Raw genomic sequence first — 18,737 nt, forward strand, 5'->3', positions numbered from 1 at the left:
TGTAGATTTTTTTTCTTCATACAGATTTTGGTGTTATCTAAAAACTTCTTATCTTCTTTTGGGGAAAAAAAAATGTGCAAAAATGGTCAGCATACAATTTTTATTTTGTAGATTTTTTTTTTCATACAGATTTTGGTGACAAATTTAAAATCAATTCAAATTCCAGTTTAATATTTTTTTTTTTTTTTTTAGGTGTGAAAATGATTATTTTTCTGGCGTATGTGTTCTGGTTCTGGACACAGCGATTTCAAATTTCATGTTGTTAAATATAAGATTCATGGATTAATTAACTAAACATCTCTTCATATTCCCGTCTATGCAAACTCATCAATAACTCCAAACTATATTATACGTTTAGATTTGTTCTGTCCAGTTATTTTTGTCGCTGGTTTTTCTGTGGTAACTAATACTTTTTTTTTTTTTTTTTAATTGTAAATTGTAAGAATTCAAATATGTCCGATAAACACACTGAAAGCAGGACTCGAGCTGAACTTACACAGTAAAATACAATGATAGTAATATACGTGTAGTGTATTTTTCTTTTTTTTCTTATAGCACAGTTACATTTATAATAATTGCTTTTTCTTTTGTAAAAAAAAAAAATATTTGCCCGTGGAAATTGGAAAAAATACTACATGAAACTGATCAATAAAGACACAAACTGTTCTGTGAAGTGTTATCGGAAGGTTTGTTTTAAGTCAAATCTGACATGATCTCTGGTTTTAGACATCAGTTCAACTTAGCCTCCAGTCACTAGATGGCAGCAGAGCAGCTCATTTTGTTAATCTTTTGTTTAATAATCAGGGGATTGTACGCAGAATGCTAGTGCCAGGAACTCATACGGTGGTTTGTACAGATAAATAAATATTACCAGGCGCTCAATAGTGTTTCAATTGTGTAACGTACTAATAATAACAATTAACATAATACAGTAAAGCACAACGTAAATGCATTTATTCAAAACATAAATATACATTTTAGTGCAAAGTCGAAATAAAAATCGGTCTCTTATGTTTCATCAATGACTTTTTATTTGGTGTCGCAATCAAAGAAAGACACAAAAAAAAAAAGAGTCGCTAATTGTGATGGAAAAAACGTAATTCGATGTCAGTCTTTGACGTGAACATTGGAGTAAAATATATTTTTAAAAAAAATAGAAGAAAACTTTATTTGGTACGGGTATTGAAATTGTATTAAAGGTTAACTTTCTAAAAAAAAAAAATCAACAATATTATAATTAAAAAAAACAACATGTTTTTTCACTTCAATATTCAATTGAAAACATTTTAGATATTTTTGAAATACCTGGATTTCTATCACCGGGCAGATCTAAACGGAGACATTTACATAATGACAGGTATTGTGATTTAAATAAAAAAATATTTGAGGTGAAATTCTGAGGCACAAAATGAAAAACATCAGTTTAGGTGTTTTTTTTTTCAGTCGATTCAGTCGAGATCAGACAAAAGTATTATTTCTACATTCATTAAATATTAACACTTTTATACAAGAGAAATGTATACATGATTTTTAGGGGAGGTATTATACACAAACAAGAAAAATAGTACCAGGAACTAAGTGGAATTTGAGTAACTAAGTGTCCGGTATAGGAACAGTACTAGATGCTGGGGACAATACAATGAAGTGCTGTCTTCATTTGTTACCACTGGGCGTTTTTTGAAAAACAGTGGTCCTCACGCAGAACTATTTGGACTGTTGTCTATGTACAAAGGACTTTACAATGGCCCAAAGAAGCGACTTTTGTCTGAGGATCCACCAGGAAGTCCAAGAGCTTTTGGAACTTTGAGGAACTTCTGTATTTTACGGACTATAAGTCACGTCTGAGGATCCACCAGGAAGTCCAAGAGGTTTTGGAACTCTGAGGAACTTCTGTATTTTTCCGACTATAAGTCACACTTTTTTTTCATCCTTTGGCTGGGTTTGCGACTTATACACAAGTGCGACTTATATATTAAAATAAGTCGCACTGACACTGATGGCCGCTAGAGGGCACTCTAGACTTGTGTACCAGTATTTGCTACTACTGTGAGTCACATTTTTTTTCATATTCTGGAAATACGGTAATTCGTCTTTAGCGAACATTTTCCCCCCCCCCACAGACAGTCTCTCCCAAAAGGGAACTTCTTGTTTATGAGAAAGCTTTTTGATACGCAAAGTTCCTGGCACTATACCGTGTAAAGAGTGATTCTGTCAGTCTGGAGTAAAGGTGTTGAACATCAAACCACAGCTAATCCTTTTAGTTTGGTTAAACATGCAAAAATCTAACGGAAGTTTACACTTTAAAAACATTCTTGTTCCAAATGTTCAGTTGCCAGAGCCGAACACAAATGAGGCAGAAATTTAAAACAGGAAGTGGAAATGAAGACAGCAGCTCGTCTTCGGTGGGACAGTCTCACAGGAAAAGAAAAGGCAGAGAGGGAAAAGAGGAGGGAAAAAAAAAAAAAACCCCAGCCTGGTTTATACAGACTGGTAGCCAGTGCGACTCTTCCTCCGACCAATCAGATAAGAGATGAGAACAAGGATGATGAGGAAACTGAGGGCCACGCCCACTGCAATGGGCACCAGAAAGCTCAAATCAGAGTCCAGGAAGCATTGTTCAGCTGACAGACAGAGAGACAAAAAAAAAGAAATGAAAAAAAAAGAGAGAGAGAGAGAGAGACAAGCAGAGACGGAGTGTTAGTAGGCTGAGATTCTTCAGCAGAAAACACACAGGAAAAACAGCAACAGAGATAAGACTGGACATGGAATTAAAGAGTACAGGCAACGTAAAGATCAGAGGAAATCACAAGGGCTGTTTGTTTAGTGGTTATTAAAGGAACAGTACGGCTTTTCGAGAACCGCACACCGAAAAAGGGAATGGATTTTTAGTCGCAGCTAAACAAAAATGACCTCCGTAGATGTTAACACAGCATTGACAAAATTTAGGAATGTGTCGGAAATGTGTTGAAAAATGTCTTCTCATTTCAAAAATGTGAAAATTTCAGCTAATCATACGGTGTTTTAAAGTTACAAATGTGGAAAAATTGGGAGAAGTTGACATGTTTTTCCAAATTCTGATCACAAAAATACATTTTTCCCAAAATGTCCTTTGTTCCCGATGAGTTAAAAACACATGGAAGGAAATGTGATTATGGCACAGAGCGCTCATATTTTTAGTCAAAGAGCAAAGAAAAAGACATTTTGTTGTTTTGTTTTTTTTTTGTTAAGGCAAAGAAGTGACAGGACGTTAAGTGTGGACTAGAAAGACTCGTAGCCCGTGGCCATGTTTCTCTTTCTCCCAATGAAATATGCCACAACAACGATAAGAATGAGAACAAGCAGGGCCACGCCCACAGCGATGGGAACGAGGAAGCTGTCTTCGTCAGCCTGGCAGTCTTCAGCTGGACCAGAACCATGAAACACAACAGAGACAGTTTCACAAAGTGAGAAAGATGAGCTGACGACTGAACGACGTTCAACACAAAACAAAACCGACGTGACAAAAAAAGGAACAAACGTTAAAGTCAAGTGTCCAGGACAACTTTTTATTTTGTACATCATGAAATCCTGAAAAAAGCTCTTCTGCAGTCTGACACACACACACACACACACACACAGCTACAAAAATAACTTGTCGACAGGGTGAGAAAGCAGAGAGTAAAAAAAACTCCAAAGAACACGAGATGGTGATGCAGCGATGTTCCCTTTAATGGCGGTGTGTGTGTGTGTGAATGTATGCGTACGGAGAAAAGAAATGTCAAGGTAAAACATTAGTGGTTCAATTTACGTTGAAAGGAACAGGTGATTGTAGCCCTCGTTTTAAAGTGTAATCCCAATATTGACCACTAGGTGGGTTTTGAAGGACGAATGAGAATTTTTACCCAATTTGAGAGAAAGTCTTGGAGATTGGTGTCAGAAAATGTCTACGGTGGAGACAGGTTTAAGAGACGGCACGTCAAAGACGGAAACCGGTTCCTAAAGCTGCGGACACGCTACGCAACTTTTACTCGGATTTTAAAACACCACCATCATCAACTATTGTTATATATGACGACCGAAAACCTGAGGATCACCACAGAAGGTCAGAGGCGTCCACCATCAGCGTTCCAGGAAGATCCTCGGATTTATTTTAACCAATGGCTAATGTCGTCACAAGTTCTGCAAACGGCGTTCTGAACTTCGCTAGCGCGTCTGAAATGTTTTTCCAACACTGGATTTTTAAATGCGTTTAGGGAGTTTATATGAGATGCGGGAAACGTCAGTCAGCATCTACTGGCCAAATTGGCCTGAAATGCAAATTGACAACATAGTGTAAAAACTTCGGCTCTACTTGGGGACAGCCTATTGGATCAAAAAAAAAAAAACAACAACAGTGAGTGTGACGCGAAGGCGGCAGGAATGGGAATAAACTGCTCATAACACCAAACCTTTACAATGTCGCTGCAAAACCTTCACCGTTAAGGCAAACCGAGATCGAAAACAGCTTGAAATAAACAAGGACACAGAACGCTGAAGTGTGGTGCTGTTATTCAAACAAAGCTGGCAAAACTAACCACAGAAGCCATTTACTAAATAATACTTACACTACAAAATTTGTCTTCAGCCATAGTTAACAGAAAGTTGTTGTTTTTTTTTGTTTTTTTTTTTACAAGAAACAACACAAAAAGTCAACAACAACCTACCACAGGTTTTGCTGCTATTTCAGAAAAAAAGAAAAAAACAAAAGAAAAAAAAGAGTCAGAGCTCAACTGTATTACTGACAAATCCATGTCTCACGTGGCCCTGAAATTCTCACAGCAGTTTTGGTCAGGAGGCGTGATCTCCTGCACACATCTGGATTTGAATTTATATGAACTCGTATGGAGCAAATTGTACTGAGAATCAATTTAAATGTTGAGACCAGATCTGAAATGTGTACAGGTGTGAACACAGCCAGCCCGGTTCAGTCCCTTTAATTAAATACCTATGTGCTGTACCTTTAAGCAATATCCAACAGGGGGACATGACAGCCGTATCAATCACTCAACACATCTAAACAAAAGAAAAAAAAAAAGAAAAAAAGCAGTCCCTGCAGGGAAAGGTTTTACTTTGTAAAAAGTATTACCTTAAGTACCTTAAGTACCTTAAGCTAAGTTTTCAAGGCCACACAGAGTGAGTTGAGCTTTTATAAACGCGCTTATGGCAAGTACTGACACAACTTCAGTGCTGGGGTCTGGAATCAGCCTGACTCCCAAAGTATATAGTAATGTTAGCTAGTTAAGATCAGATATTTTTTCCGGAGTATAAGTCGCTCCAGCCACCTAGAGTGCCCTCCAGTGGCTGTGAGTGAAATTATATATTTTAATATATAAGTCGCAAACCCAGCCAAAGGATGAAAAAAAAGTGCGACTTACAGTCCGGAAATTATAGTAATTAATAATAATCAATATTTATTTGTTCAACATTTGCCTTATCTTCTTAAGAACGCTGTAACACAAACTGAAGAGCATAAAGAAAGCGGTTGGTGACCCCCATGCTGCCTTCGTCAATAAATTCAAATGTGATTTTGTGCAATCGACCGTTTGAAATAATTTGTATTGATTTCCAATAAGAAGACAAGCAGCGCCGGTGTCCCTGTGATTTGCAATCGACCGTTTGAAATAATTTGTATGGATTTCCAATTTTCAATGACACATCAATCTGACCAAAGAAGCAATTAGAAGACGAGCAGCGTCGGTGTCCCTGTGATTTAAAAAATCACTGACCGTCTCTAAACTTTGGTCTGGGAGAGTGAGTCGGTTCGCAGTTGTTCAAAACCAACAGGTTGTAAATGATCTGAGCATTTTTAATTAAGTCTGTTAAGTGACCACCAGATTGGTCCCAGACCCCACCACTGACCTGAGCGTCAGTCTCTAACCACAGTTGGTAAAGGCCCGAACCATCTCCTTAAACTGATGCACACACACACACACACACACACATTATACACATCAATCGCTCACATACACACAGAGTATTAGTGCATTTGCATGTAAAGATAATTGATTTCTTTTTTTTTTTTCCCTTTTAATGTCCAAAAATTCAGTTTGTAAAATTTGAGGGCGCCTTTTTTTGAACAGTGTTTAAATGATGAAGCAGATAAAGTGCAGATTGAATTTGACCAAAGAAGTCGTGGGTTTGATAAAAGGAATGACAAAGTCCTTATCGAGAGCCTACGCGCTTTAAGGATGACTGTCATTATGCTCTGCTAAATATTTGATGATACTTATTCACATTTATATTCAAACACTTTTTTCTTTTTTTTTTTTTACATATGAAACCATAGACTATTTTTTTTCAGTTTCCCCTGCTCTGCAGGGACAAACCGTTGACTAAAGCTTTCGTACCCACTGAAAACTTTTCACCTGGGCTTTTTTAGAAAAAAGGTCAACGTCGCACTTCATGGATGTTACTGTATGTGTTAGGGGAGATATGAACGGGGGATAAAGGTAAAACCAAAAATGAAGAACAAAAAAAAAACAAACAAATGTGCACAAAGAAAAAAAGATGACACAAACGACAAAGAAGGAATGTGTGTCTAAAGAACAAGTGCAGGATCGTGCTGTGGCTACTGTCACACATTTATTATTTCTGTCAATTTGTTCGACCCAAAAATCATAATTTCATTTAATTAAAAAAATAATTTTGTCATTTAACCTCAGGGTTTGAGGATATGTGTGTATGAAGTATAACCGGTGAGATTTAGAGAACAGAAAATTATCTGAGAATTTCATTTCAATTTGGTAGAAGCACAGATCTTTGCACTTGACAATTTTACAAAAGTGGAAGGAAAAAAAAAAGGAAACATTCAAACAAACAAAAACAAAGACAAAAAAAAAACAGCAAAAAGAAACAAACAAGGATAAACAAGTTTGGTCCTTGAAAATTCATTCATTAAAATCCAATCTCTTGTTGATGTATGGATTTGTCGATTATGAAAGATGCTTTGAGAAACTGTAATAGATTATTGTATTATCGTCATTTAAAAGCCAAGGACCAGGCTTGTGTATGCCCCGATGCTTTGGGACTGATTTAAAGGGTCTGATATCCAACGTAAGTCTTTCTTCGACCAATCACGTAAGCAATTACTACAATGACAATCAGGCCGGCCAGAGCGGCGCCAACAATGATTGGGATTAGGATGCTGGCGTCGTCCAGAGAACATTCAGTGGCTGCAGATGAGAAGAGAGTCAGTGAGTAAGTGGAACTAAATCTTATCAGTCATTCTGAAGGTGAAGTTAAAAAAAAAAAAAGCTCAAAGCTGCAGCAGAAACAAGTAAAAAAACATTAGGTCAAAATTACTGTCAGCCGTTACCGTACCCCCAGCTGTTGAAATAGTATCATATAAATGAGACTGATTTCGCTTTTCTACAGTGACTGCAAATAAATCTTTTGTCCTGTTCATGTAAATTCAACATGACATTGGCTTCATGTACATTCTTTCTTTCTTTCTTTTATTTTCCCGTGACATTGTTTTTTGATCTTGAAAATATATGACAGATCCTCAGTATTGTCACGGAATTGTCTCGACATCATGGTCATCAATCAAACCGGTGAAGTTGAAAGTGATCAAGTCCTTCATTACTTATTTATAAAATATGTACAACTTCTCAAGTCCTTCATTACTTATTTATAAAAGTCAATATACGTTTTTTTTTGTTTGCTCTGAATTCTACTTTTATTACTGGCTTCACGAATGACTCGCCTCGTAGTTGTTTATCACAGTTCATCTGAACAATTCTGTGGCGTCAACTTACGGCAGCGTCGTAATTTTCGCATTATAACAAGTTACAACATAACACAATGATGATTAAGAACCTACCTGTGCTGAAACCTCCCTTCACGACTCCAAAGGGCTGAACCTGAAGATTAAACGTGTAGAGACTCAGCCGTTCGGTGATGGTGTAGTTCTGCTCTTTGTTACACATGTAGGAGCTGCCGACAGCTGCCTCCCACAGACTCAGGTTAGACTTGGACTCGTTAAACTCCACACCTTAGGGTCAACACAACATCAGCCTCAGTGACAGAAATCTCTCACAAACTCTCCAAGAAGATATGACTTTGCTACTTTACCCGAGCCGGTCTTCACTTTCACGTTCAGAGTCTGGAGGTGGAATTTGCCCGAGTCCTGTAACAAGAAATATTTTAAGATGAAAATTCAACCCAGTTTGTCACATTGTGTTGCATTTAAATGTTGATATTTGAAATCGATTATATTTTTAAAGATAAATGTCAACAATTCATATTTTAATCTGATTAATCATAATTAATCATGATTGAAATGAATCACAATTAATTGCTGTAGCAAAACGACAAATGACAACAAGTTAGTGATTAACAATTAATATTGATAAAGTCCAGAAAGAAATTGCAAATAAATAAAATACGACCTCATCTTTGCCTCATAGACTGTGGCTTGCAGAATGTGTGGACTTTGATATCGTTCAAACTTCGCTGATGTCGTTTTCAACAATATTGATCAGTCTACAGTCTCCCTTATTTATTGCCCCGCCCTCTCTGAGGTTGATTGGACGCAAATAAAACTTCGTGAAACAAAAACTTCTCTCCCATCTGGTGTGCCAATAGCAACGTGTTCGTTGACCGTACTAGAGCAACGGTAAATGGAGGAAGGGTGCAATTGTTGAACACTGGGGTCCTTGACTTACGTCGGAATTCTGTTCCTATGGAGAGATGTAACTCGAATTTTTCCATAAGTCAGCACTCAAATAATATACATAAGTACCGACCGACGCTAATAACAAAAAAAAAACAAACAACCCCACTGTAATTTCCTAGCTTGGTATCCGTGAAGCGTAAATGTCGTAACTGATGACACCCTGTATACGGTTTGCATCATTCTGCCAAATAATTTAGTCTGATTAATCTTCACAAACTACTAAACACGATTCATGTGTATTTTTGACAACCCTTAAATCAACTACAGCGGACACCCTAGACACGAGCTGAATGCGTTCTACAACAGCACTTGAACGTGGACTCACATTAGAGAAGGTTAACAGCAGATCGATGGTGTCCGACACCAGGTGCAGATCACTGCTCTTCTCACCACAGAGTCCAGCGGCTTTGGTCTTGTTGGGCTCCAGGTTTATCTCTGTGTAGTTCTGTAACAGAATAAGCGGAGAGTTTGTGGAAGAACATCTGGATGTTTATGGTTTAGTGTTAGGGGAAATTGACTTACCTCCTCCTGCTTGAAACCCAGCCTCAGTCCAAACTTGGCCAGCAGACACANGGTGGGGGTGGTGGGAGGAAGAGAAGTAGTGAAAGTGGAGTTGGTGACAGGGGCGTCGGTGGTGACGTGAGTGGTGGGAGCAGCAGAGGTTGTGGTTTGGTCAGCAGAACAGATGGTGACTGAAGGGAGAAAATAAGATAATTTAATGATAAAATATTTTACAGTAAGAGAAGAGGGGGGAAAAAAAACACATGAAGGAACTACATTAGAATGACTGTTGGTCCGCTTTTTAAAATGTCAACTGTGGTTAAGGGGACTGTGGTTAAGGACACCGCAGTGGGAACCTCGTAGATCATGCTACTGTCTTCGGTTCCGCTATGGGAACAGTTTCTGTTGTACTGGTGCCTGCACTGGAAATAGTTCTTGTTTCCAGCACTAAATCAGATTTGTCCAGATCACGTGGTTCAGAAATAAATATCTCAAGTCAATATTTAAAACTAGACCTAGATATTCAGGGTCTGGAAACTCGTATACCTTTTTTCCAAGTTGAGTCCAAGGACTTTCAAGATACATGTTTGTCATATGTAGAAGATGAAGATTTTTTTTTTTTACAAGCTTTTCCCAACCATATGACTTAAAATTGCTGTATTTCAAACTCCAGTCTGATCATTGGGAGTTTCCTCTCACCTCCTCGACTGCAGTTGTAATTGGACATACTGAGTTTGAACTTACGATTCTCGCTTTTGCTGCCATTGGCCACAAATGCCTGCATGAGGACATTTGACAGTGTCATGTTGACCAGACCGGCCTCAATCAGGTCACTGCTCATACAGGAGTAGCAGGTGTCCGCATCGATGCTTATAATCCCAGTCTTGGCACTCACAGACTTGGTTTCTAAAGAAGATAAAATTGATAAAATTAGCAGGTCATAATTGGTGACAGTTGAATTTTTCTGTAGTATTCTTCTTACCATTGGAAACCGAATCTGGGAACACGGAGGAATCGCTGAGGTTGTAGGAGAAGGTGATAAAGTCAGCCGTGTATTTGTTAACATCCTTGGAGAAGTTCATGCTCAGAGAGTGGCCCTCTCCAAAATTCAGCTTCAGCACTGAACTGCTGCTGCTGCTGTCACACGTACTTCCTTCTGTCGTCACTTTTTCGGGAAGTTGGATGTTTACAGTCTGAAATGAACGCAAGTAAAAAAAAAAAAAAAGATATGATACCTATTACAAGTTAAAAAAAAAAAAACTACTTGAGAGACAACCCACTTACTTGAATTTAAAATAAGTGGCCAGATGATCAATGGTACAGTTGACACAAGATATAAAAATCCTCATGATCAGGAGTGAGTGAAAGTGAAATACTTTCACTACTATACTCATTGTGACACAGCCCACCGTTGCACGCAACGAAATGTGACCTCTGCTCCTAACCCATTACCAAAGTGAGCAGGGTGTAGGGACGGTGCTATTCTAAGTGAACCTCAGTAACTAGGCAGCAGGTGAACTCAAACCTGAAACCTTCCGGACCCAAGTCCGCTTCCTTAACCACTAAGCCACCACTGGTACAACCTAGTAGTTAAGCCTGTTAAAAACTCCTGAAACTCAAGAATAAAATCCTCACTGTGCTTTTGTGGACGGTAAACAGCAACACCCAACGAGACTTGTGGGCTTGAACAGAAATAAATGGAGGTCAAAGCAAATAATGGTTTGTGGGCAGCAAACTGATATCTATTTATAGTGCTGAGCAGCAGGCAGGTTTGCACCAGCAACTTTGTTGGTGTAGGAGCGAGAAGGGGTTGCACAGGATTAAGCTGCTTAAGTGACATGTGTAAAAAATCATTTAAAATAAAGCTTAAACAACAGTTCATGAGCGTTGCCACAGGATTAAGCTGCTTAAGTGACATGTTAAAAAAATCATTTAAAATAAAGCTTAAAAAAAAAGTTCATGAGCGTTTCAGACCGAGAGTAAAGCTGTGGCTGAGATAAGATCTCTCAGCATCAAATGTGACATCAACTCAGTCGCTCAAAGCATACTCACTTTCTCCTCTGCTGCTGCTGCTGCTTCATATGACACTGACAATGCCACACTCAGATTTGCATAGAGACATAGTTTGCCGTCTTTGTCTTTGACGTTGACTTCAACTCCATGCGAAAGCTGGAAGACTGAGAAGACAAAGAAGTTCTCAGAGTAGGACCTACCATGAGTAGGTTACTGACATGCACAATTAGTTAAGTACAATTGAGAGACATTCAGCACTAGCGAGCTGTCAACGTAAAAAAGAAAGTACAACAGAAAATAATGAAGATGAAACCTGCAACAGAGAGTTTGTAAGAAATGTTTCATAATCACTTGTAATAAGAATGATCAGAATCGCCAAAAAGATAATAACAAATGCAATCAGTGCATCTCACTAAGACTGAGCAGTGAGTGTTAAACTGCAGAGCAGGATAGAACTGGTATCAACAGTGTTATTTATTAACTTTAACCCACTACATGTAGCCAGCGACAGACTTTCTGGTCAGCATAAAACTCACAACCTCAGTTTCTTTTTTCCTTTTTGATGATTGTGTTTTCTAAATAGAGGGAAAGGCAATGATGGAGCACATGACTGATCATATGGACACAATGACACAGTCGGGTAATGACATCAACAAAACTGGATTACACTAATCCAAGATCAAACCCGTTAGCATACATTTACAACAAAGACTCCACAGCTCAAAATGCACTGTGTCTAAAGATTTAACGGTCAGTAAAACATTGATTTCCAGATTCTGAAAACAATACTGTGCAGAGGTCAACAACGTAGGTCAGAGTTCATCCACATGTGCACAGTCATCGACTCAACTGCAGCTTTTATTGTCATCAACTTTGCAAGCAGCAGAAATTTTAGCCCTTCGACTGTTTGTCTGAGCTTTAAAAACATATTTTTGTACAATCATCATCCTAGTGCTGTAATTAAACTTTAGACGTGACATAAAATGCAGTGGGTTCGTCATGCAGTATTTTATATAGAAAGTAAAACATTAACTACAGCCATTATGTTTTACTAGTTCATTTGTAATGATGAACAAAAATTGTTCAACAGGGAAACGAAAACAAGGAACAATAAACCAATTATCCAAAACTGTCTATTTAAATAATAGAAGAAAAAAAAAAACCCACCAAACAACGGACTGTTACGGAAAAACTTGATAATTCCATGTACTATTAGGTCAGATCAACTATTAGGTTTGCTAATGTTTAAAGTGAAAGACAAAAAACATCACATGCTTTCTTATCCTAAGTTCAACGTAACAAAGATCAGATGGAAATAAACATGTCTAAATCCACACTGTACACCCCTTATTATAAAATTAAATTAAATCACTGGCTAATTTACACGAATAACCATTAAATACACTGCTAATCAGACATATACAGTAGTAAACAATGTTGTAGTGTGGAGAATTTGGCCAGGCAGTTGTTTATGTTTTTTTTTTTTGTTGTTGTCTCTTACATTTTAAATGTATATTAGAAAATAGCCAAACTTTAAATATCCCTAAAAGGAACGTTTTCGTTAGTCTATCTGAAACAGAAAGCAGTTTTATTGTGCGCAGGCGCAGCAGTGCTTTTCTCGTGCCAGAGAATCCTGTAGCGCCTCCACGTACCAATTTTACAGTCGAATCTTAAAACCTCGACCTTAAATGTGCTATCACAGTGCGATTTAAATCACACAGTTAAAATTTGAATATAATATGATGCAACAGAATCAAAACAACAGAATACCTGTTAATGGCCATAATATCAGGATAATTACACTCATTCCCGGGTGAAAGTAACGGGACGTTAAAATATTTTGTTGCGTTCTTTTATTATAAAAGACATAGAAAAAAATCTTTTTTTAAAATGCTTAGATTTTAATGTTACAAACTCATTCATTTTGTACTAGCTTACCTCATTTGATGGCTCATGGAAACAGGCCATTTTGTAAGCGTTTTTTAAATTCTCATATATAAAAAACGTGTTAACATCTTGCTCGCTTTTAATTCAGTTGTTTAATCGTTAAATAGTAACGTTTATAAACCTCACGCGTCATGGTCATAATTTCTGATTTCCGGTTCGATTCACTGCGAGCTAACTAGCCAAATAATGAAAATAGTTGTGTTTTTTTATATGTTCGGTTGACATTGATTAGAAGGGCTTTATTTGTATAAAATGTTGTTCTTTTAAAAGACTGGTGACAGTAAATTTGATGCCATAACCGTTTGATATACAGACCAAACACTTTGTTGCGTTATTGACGTAGGAAACAAATCAGCAGCTAATGCTAAGCTACATCTGGACAACGTCTCTTCGAGTGAATCGTATTTTTACAAAATAAAACATGTCACACACAGCACATTCGATTCGTATTATGATTTAAAAATTAAATATGACAACAAACAGTAAAAAAAAAAATTCATTTCTGATTTTCACATTAGTTTGAGGCCCCGAAAATAACTTTAAACGCGTCACGTCAATAAACCCAAGTGTTTTTTTGGTTTGTTTGTTTTTTATCCTAATTTTAGACAGATATGAAGAATTAGGTAGTAATATTAAAACACGTACCAGTGCCACAGACGAGCAGCAGAACATAGGCAGCAGCGCAGCGGCTCATAGTTCTGTTGTTGTTTAGTCGCGAGGAGCAGAAACAGATAGCCGGCCGACAAAATGCTCTGTGTTCGGGTTTGAGCTGCAGTCGAGCCGCTGAACACTGAACCGGGAAGTGAGTCATGTGATGGATGACGAAACAGCTCAGGTTTATGTGCATACGTTTAGAAAATCAAAGTCAAACCGTCAAAGCAGGAATTGATTTAAAAAATAAAAAAAACACGATAACGTTTATATCTATGTGTCATATCATATTTAGGTGATTGCATTTTTTTATAGAAATATTTTAAACACATTTTCCGTAAAGTTGTTTTTCCGTTTTAATGTTTTTGATGCAATTTTCATACAAACACCTTATATTAAAATTAATTCAGAAGTATTAAAAATGCTTGTCAGAATATTAATTCAGTCACTTACATAACTTGCAACAGTGGTTCCCAAACTACTCAGCAGTTTTGTAGATAAGACTTTTGTTGAGGCTTGCCACTTATACACTGTAGTTTTCACAAAACTGCAATTCTTGTTGTACAAAGTACTAGCACTGGTGCAACTTCCCCAGTGCAGGACAAACATTAAAATAGAATACATCTTTCTACACAAAAGTGTAAAACCTAATCAGCTCCCTGAAATAGAAAACATAAAACCCAAAACACCGGAACACTCACCAACATTTCTCTCTTCTGTTGTCGACCTTCTTTCAAGGTAGCACCTGTGAGACTGGCATTCCTAGTTCATGAGAGTCTTGAGTTCTTAGGCAGAACCGGTACTGGTTTGATTTGGTGACACTATAGCAGTCCTTTTTTAAAAGAAAGAAAAATGTTATTTTCGAAAATAAGAAGAAACACAGATTCAAACAGTTGTTTTAATCTGAAGCCATTAATCTAACAGAGCCGTACAAACATGTCAAACCATTCTGTTTTCCGCCTGGTTTGAAGGTTTCCTACCAGCCTCACAGACTTTACTTCAACCAAATAATAATAAGAGTTTTGATGAAATAGTGTACGAAAGGGATTTGACACCACATTAGTCGAAGTGAACAATGGCGAGAGCGTTGCGTTTTCACAACACGTTAAGAAAGCTTGGGATTTGCTGCTTAAATGACTTATGTACAAACACATCAAAAAGAAAAACAAACTCAAATAGATGAAGTCTAGAAAAAGTCTTTTAGCAGCTTGAACAGGAAGAAGTGCTATTTCGGATTGGCACAGAGCGATTGTGTTATGGGTTCAAAACGTTTTTGCACAAAATCATGTCAGTCTCAAAATTGTTTGCTTAGTTCACTTGGAGCGTCGAATAGTTTTGTGACTATCTCGGAAACTGAACATAATAAGAAAAGCAACATGGATGGATATAAAGTATCTTAGGTTAAACGATGGACAAAGGATCTGGGTTTGAAAATAAATACGTTTTCTTCTCCAAAAACAAAGAAAGAAAGAAAAAGGGCAATTGAACACCATCTGTGTCTTTACTGTCCACAGCAGACCGACACGTCTCCCTCAGAGGCACCAAGACTAATTACTGACAGTTCTGTTTTCATGCAGTTCAAGGATCAGTGTCTGATCAGACAGACACCTGCAGAGGATCCAGGATCCGACAGGATTCAAGATCCAGCTGGACCCCCCAACCCTCCCCCACTGTTTACTCGTTAGGTTGAAGATGATGAACGTGAACATCCACTGGAGCAAAAAGTGATCACTCGGAACTGCTTTGAGCTGGACTGGACTGTACCATCTGGACTGGACGACCTCCCCCTGTTTATTGTCACCATCTCTTTTGCTGCCGTTAGGCCACGTAGTTGTACTGGTTAGAGTTTTCTTTGTCTCTCTCCATGTAATCTCTGTCGATTAGAGACTCTATCCTCTTCTTCAGATCTGCAGGCTGGAGGAGGAGAAGGATTAGAGGGAGAAAAGGTAAAGGAAAGGAGAAGAAAGAAATTCTCTCCATGAGAGAGATTCACTAAGAAGAGAAAGAGGCAGACGGTAACGAACGAGACACATCGTAACTATCTTTTGTCTAACCTTGACATTTTCCTCCGATAACTTTTAGAGATTAGTTTTGCAGAGCTGTTTCTTGTGTTAGTTCTACTTTTTATAGCTACTTTTATTGCTAACTATCTGCTGTTATAGACTAAGATCCATCGATTGTTTACTTCAGCTTCTGTTAACTTTAAACTACTTTACAAACGGTCTGTTATTTCTTAAGAGCCCCAAACATCTGGACCAAGGGCCACTTCCTGTCCGTGAAGCCCTCATATCTGGCCTGTGACTATGCAGAACCACTTGTTTGATACAGAACAATGTCATAATAATTTCTTTTGATACAGAACAATGTCATAATAATTGCTTTATTATAATATTAATATTATAATTATGATTATAAGAATTGGTAATTGGACATACAATAGTAGACACTCCTTGGATCATTGTCACTGAATATAGTAGACACTCCTTGGATCATTGTCATTGAATCCATTATTATTGCAAGTGTAATTGATTCAAAAAGAACAGTAACAGATCTTTAGAACACCCCCGGTGGGCAGCTTAGGTACTCCACGGGGGCTACAAGGTGCCCCCACGTTTTTGACCGCCTGATCTAGACCAAATAATTGTAACATTTTAAGTTGGACTAGCGTATTTAACTGTATAATTCTACAAACTAATCTCAGAGTCAACTTCCAGTTTCTCACCTTCACGGGGAACTTGAGTTGGTTGTAAACCTCCGACATCAACAGATTATGGCTCAGTGTTTTTCTCATTTTCATAATCCTCACGATGGCAGCATCAATCTGATACTGACGGTCCTGGAAAACCCGCTCTGTCGTGCTGGCCTGCTCCTCCACCTGTAGTGGTCAAAAAGTTTACAATAAAAATGACAACCGTACAAATGGGAATGCAATGGGAATGAACATCGATCGAAGCCACAGCTTCACCGTTTCTTTCATCTGGATCTGGTTGATTTTGATCCTGAACAGCTTGTGTTTGAAGTCGTTGTTGCAAGAGAACTTGTCTCCATCCTCCACGTCTTTACTTTTGGGGATTTTTGCAAGGACTCGAGCTTTTCCGCAGGCCAGAGACTGCAGAGTCCTGCGCAGTTCGTTGTCCTCTGTGAACCAGCACAAAAAACGGTTTAGCATCACTGCAAATCCAGGCGTGAGTCCTGTCCTAATTAAAGGCTAAAACTGGACGTCCAAACCGAGAGTCATCAAGTGTGAATATATAGACCAGGCACATCATTACAGGAACTATTAACAGGTACAAAGAAAAACTCCAGGAGGCGCTTTGGGAAACAACAGCTATTTTAAACGTTTAAACTAATGACATGCCGTGCTTTTAAAAGGAGCGTTCGGCTTTGCACTGAATTTTAAGATAGATAGATAGATAGATAGCCCTAGCTAAAGGGGTTCAAGAAAGAAAAGAGAAGCCTAATAGTTATCCTGGTCTGGCTTTATCATCAGATTAGCCAAGCATAAAACATCAGATGAGGAAGAACCAACCTATTCCCGTGGCCAGTTTGATCTCCTCCAGTGTGAACTCCTCTCCCTCATTGAACATCAGTAAAACCAGGGTTTGAAATAGTGAGACTTGCAACTCCTTCTTACCCTGTGCTCAGGAAAAAAAAAAGAAAAAAAAAAGAAAAAAACAAAGACAATGATTTGCATGCATGCATGTCACTGAGTTGAAAAACCAGAAGATGTTTGTTTAAGTGTGTTATTCACCTCCTTGAACTCAGCTTTAAGAACGCAGTGGCCCAGCGTTGACTGCCACTGCAGCTTCCTGCCACTGTGTTTCCCAAGGTAGAAGGTCTTAAAGATCTCCTGCAACTTCACCATCTGGGTGGAGATGAAGCGAGAGTTATTTATATATATATATAAAAGGTAATCTGCTCTTCATGATTTCAGGGTTTACCGATTGTTTGCTGAACACTGACCTCAGGAGGGAGATGAACCTCCATGGGGATATAGGTGGGCCAGTAGCCCATGGTGAGGATGTTGACGGTCAGCTCAATGTTTCCCGGAATGTTCTGACACTGCATGTGCTGCAAGAGGAAACGAAAGCCCTCAAATATTCAGATAAAATTCCAGAAAATGTCACCTGTAGGAGGAGCTATTGTATAGTCTTTATCAGAGAACACAGGACCTTTACCATAGACACATCTGAACTTTTTTTTGTGCTGTCTAGTTCTAGGGCACATGTGTCAAACTCAGGCCCGGGGGCCAAATCTGGTCCACAGTGTAATTATATTTGGCCCGCAAGATCATATCAAATATGAACTAGAGTTGGCCCGCATGTATATAGCCCGTATATGCGGTCAGGATTTGTATTATTAGCGGTGTATGTGCTATGTTTTAGCATATACATTTTGTTTGTTTTTTTGTTGTTGGCCTGTGAAAAAAAGATTTACATTAAAAAGGAACTTGAAAGGCTATTTCATATTTAATTTGTCATTAATATTGTTTATAATATTAAGCTTTGGTCGTTCCATATCCAATGTTTACGCAAAACTTTATTTTGTTTATTTCAATATGAAAAAAATTCTGCATTACAGATCTGGACAGAAGGGTTCCAAGTAGTATTCGATCCTTGTGTCAGTTTGTTTGCTACAGGTGTTGTGTCGTGTTGATGTTCTCACCTGTTTGAATTGAACCATGATGTCTTTAGAAAGCTCCATGTCCTTGAACATTCCTTCCAATTTGCTGGTGAAAGCAGCTCCACATTCTGAGGAAACACCAGAAACCACCGTTTGAATTTTGATTTCCGTCATCAAACGGAGTCAAACTAACAGAACCACTGAACTCACCGTGCTTGAGCTTTGACAACATGGATTTCTCGGCGTCAACAGAAGCACTCTTTCCCACCAGCAACCTTTTGGCCACATCCTTTTTATAAACAGCACC

The 18,737-nt window shown here is 38.2% G+C and overlaps 2 protein-coding genes across 4 annotated transcripts in view; both read right to left on the reverse strand.

The window, feature by feature from the left end:
* Positions 1–184: 184 nt before the first annotated feature.
* lamp2 (lysosomal-associated membrane protein 2) lies at positions 185–13,963 on the reverse strand. Of its 3 annotated transcripts, XR_003052046.1 has the most exons (10): positions 13,802–13,963; positions 11,249–11,373; positions 10,179–10,389; positions 9,941–10,102; positions 9,218–9,387; positions 9,021–9,140; positions 8,092–8,146; positions 7,841–8,011; positions 1,918–2,621; positions 185–1,841 (listed from the first exon to the last, which is right to left on the reverse strand). XR_003052046.1 is itself a non-coding variant. In XM_025063334.1 (9 exons), the coding sequence occupies exons 1-9, from the start codon at positions 13,848–13,850 to the stop codon at positions 3,259–3,261; spliced, it is 1,206 nt and encodes a 401-aa protein (XP_024919102.1). In that variant the 5' UTR covers positions 13,851–13,962; the 3' UTR covers positions 2,632–3,258. The 3 variants fall into 3 exon arrangements, 2 of the variants coding, with proteins under 2 accessions (XP_024919102.1, XP_024919103.1); XM_025063334.1 differs by lacking the exons at positions 185–1,841; positions 1,918–2,621 and adding an exon at positions 2,632–3,401 and having other exon boundaries at positions 13,802–13,962; XM_025063335.1 differs by lacking the exons at positions 185–1,841; positions 1,918–2,621 and adding an exon at positions 6,012–7,190 and having other exon boundaries at positions 13,802–13,960.
* Positions 13,964–14,687: 724 nt separating this feature from the next.
* cul4b (cullin 4B) overlaps positions 14,688–18,737 on the reverse strand; it is a 10,106-nt gene continuing 6,056 nt past the window's right edge. The window contains exons 12-19 of the mRNA XM_025063342.1: positions 18,641–18,729; positions 18,473–18,558; positions 17,771–17,878; positions 17,559–17,672; positions 17,337–17,442; positions 16,773–16,945; positions 16,530–16,682; positions 14,688–15,721 (exon numbers count right to left, since the gene is read on the reverse strand). Of these exons, the coding sequence (XP_024919110.1) occupies positions 15,626–15,721; positions 16,530–16,682; positions 16,773–16,945; positions 17,337–17,442; positions 17,559–17,672; positions 17,771–17,878; positions 18,473–18,558; positions 18,641–18,729 (925 nt within the window). The 3' untranslated portion in view covers positions 14,688–15,625. The remainder of the gene's footprint in view (positions 15,722–16,529; positions 16,683–16,772; positions 16,946–17,336; positions 17,443–17,558; positions 17,673–17,770; positions 17,879–18,472; positions 18,559–18,640; positions 18,730–18,737) is intronic.

The sequence above is a fragment of the Cynoglossus semilaevis genome, chromosome 15 (assembly GCF_000523025.1).
Source record: "Cynoglossus semilaevis isolate Cse_v1.0 chromosome 15, Cse_v1.0, whole genome shotgun sequence".
NCBI classification, from domain to species: domain Eukaryota; kingdom Metazoa; phylum Chordata; class Actinopteri; order Pleuronectiformes; family Cynoglossidae; genus Cynoglossus; species Cynoglossus semilaevis.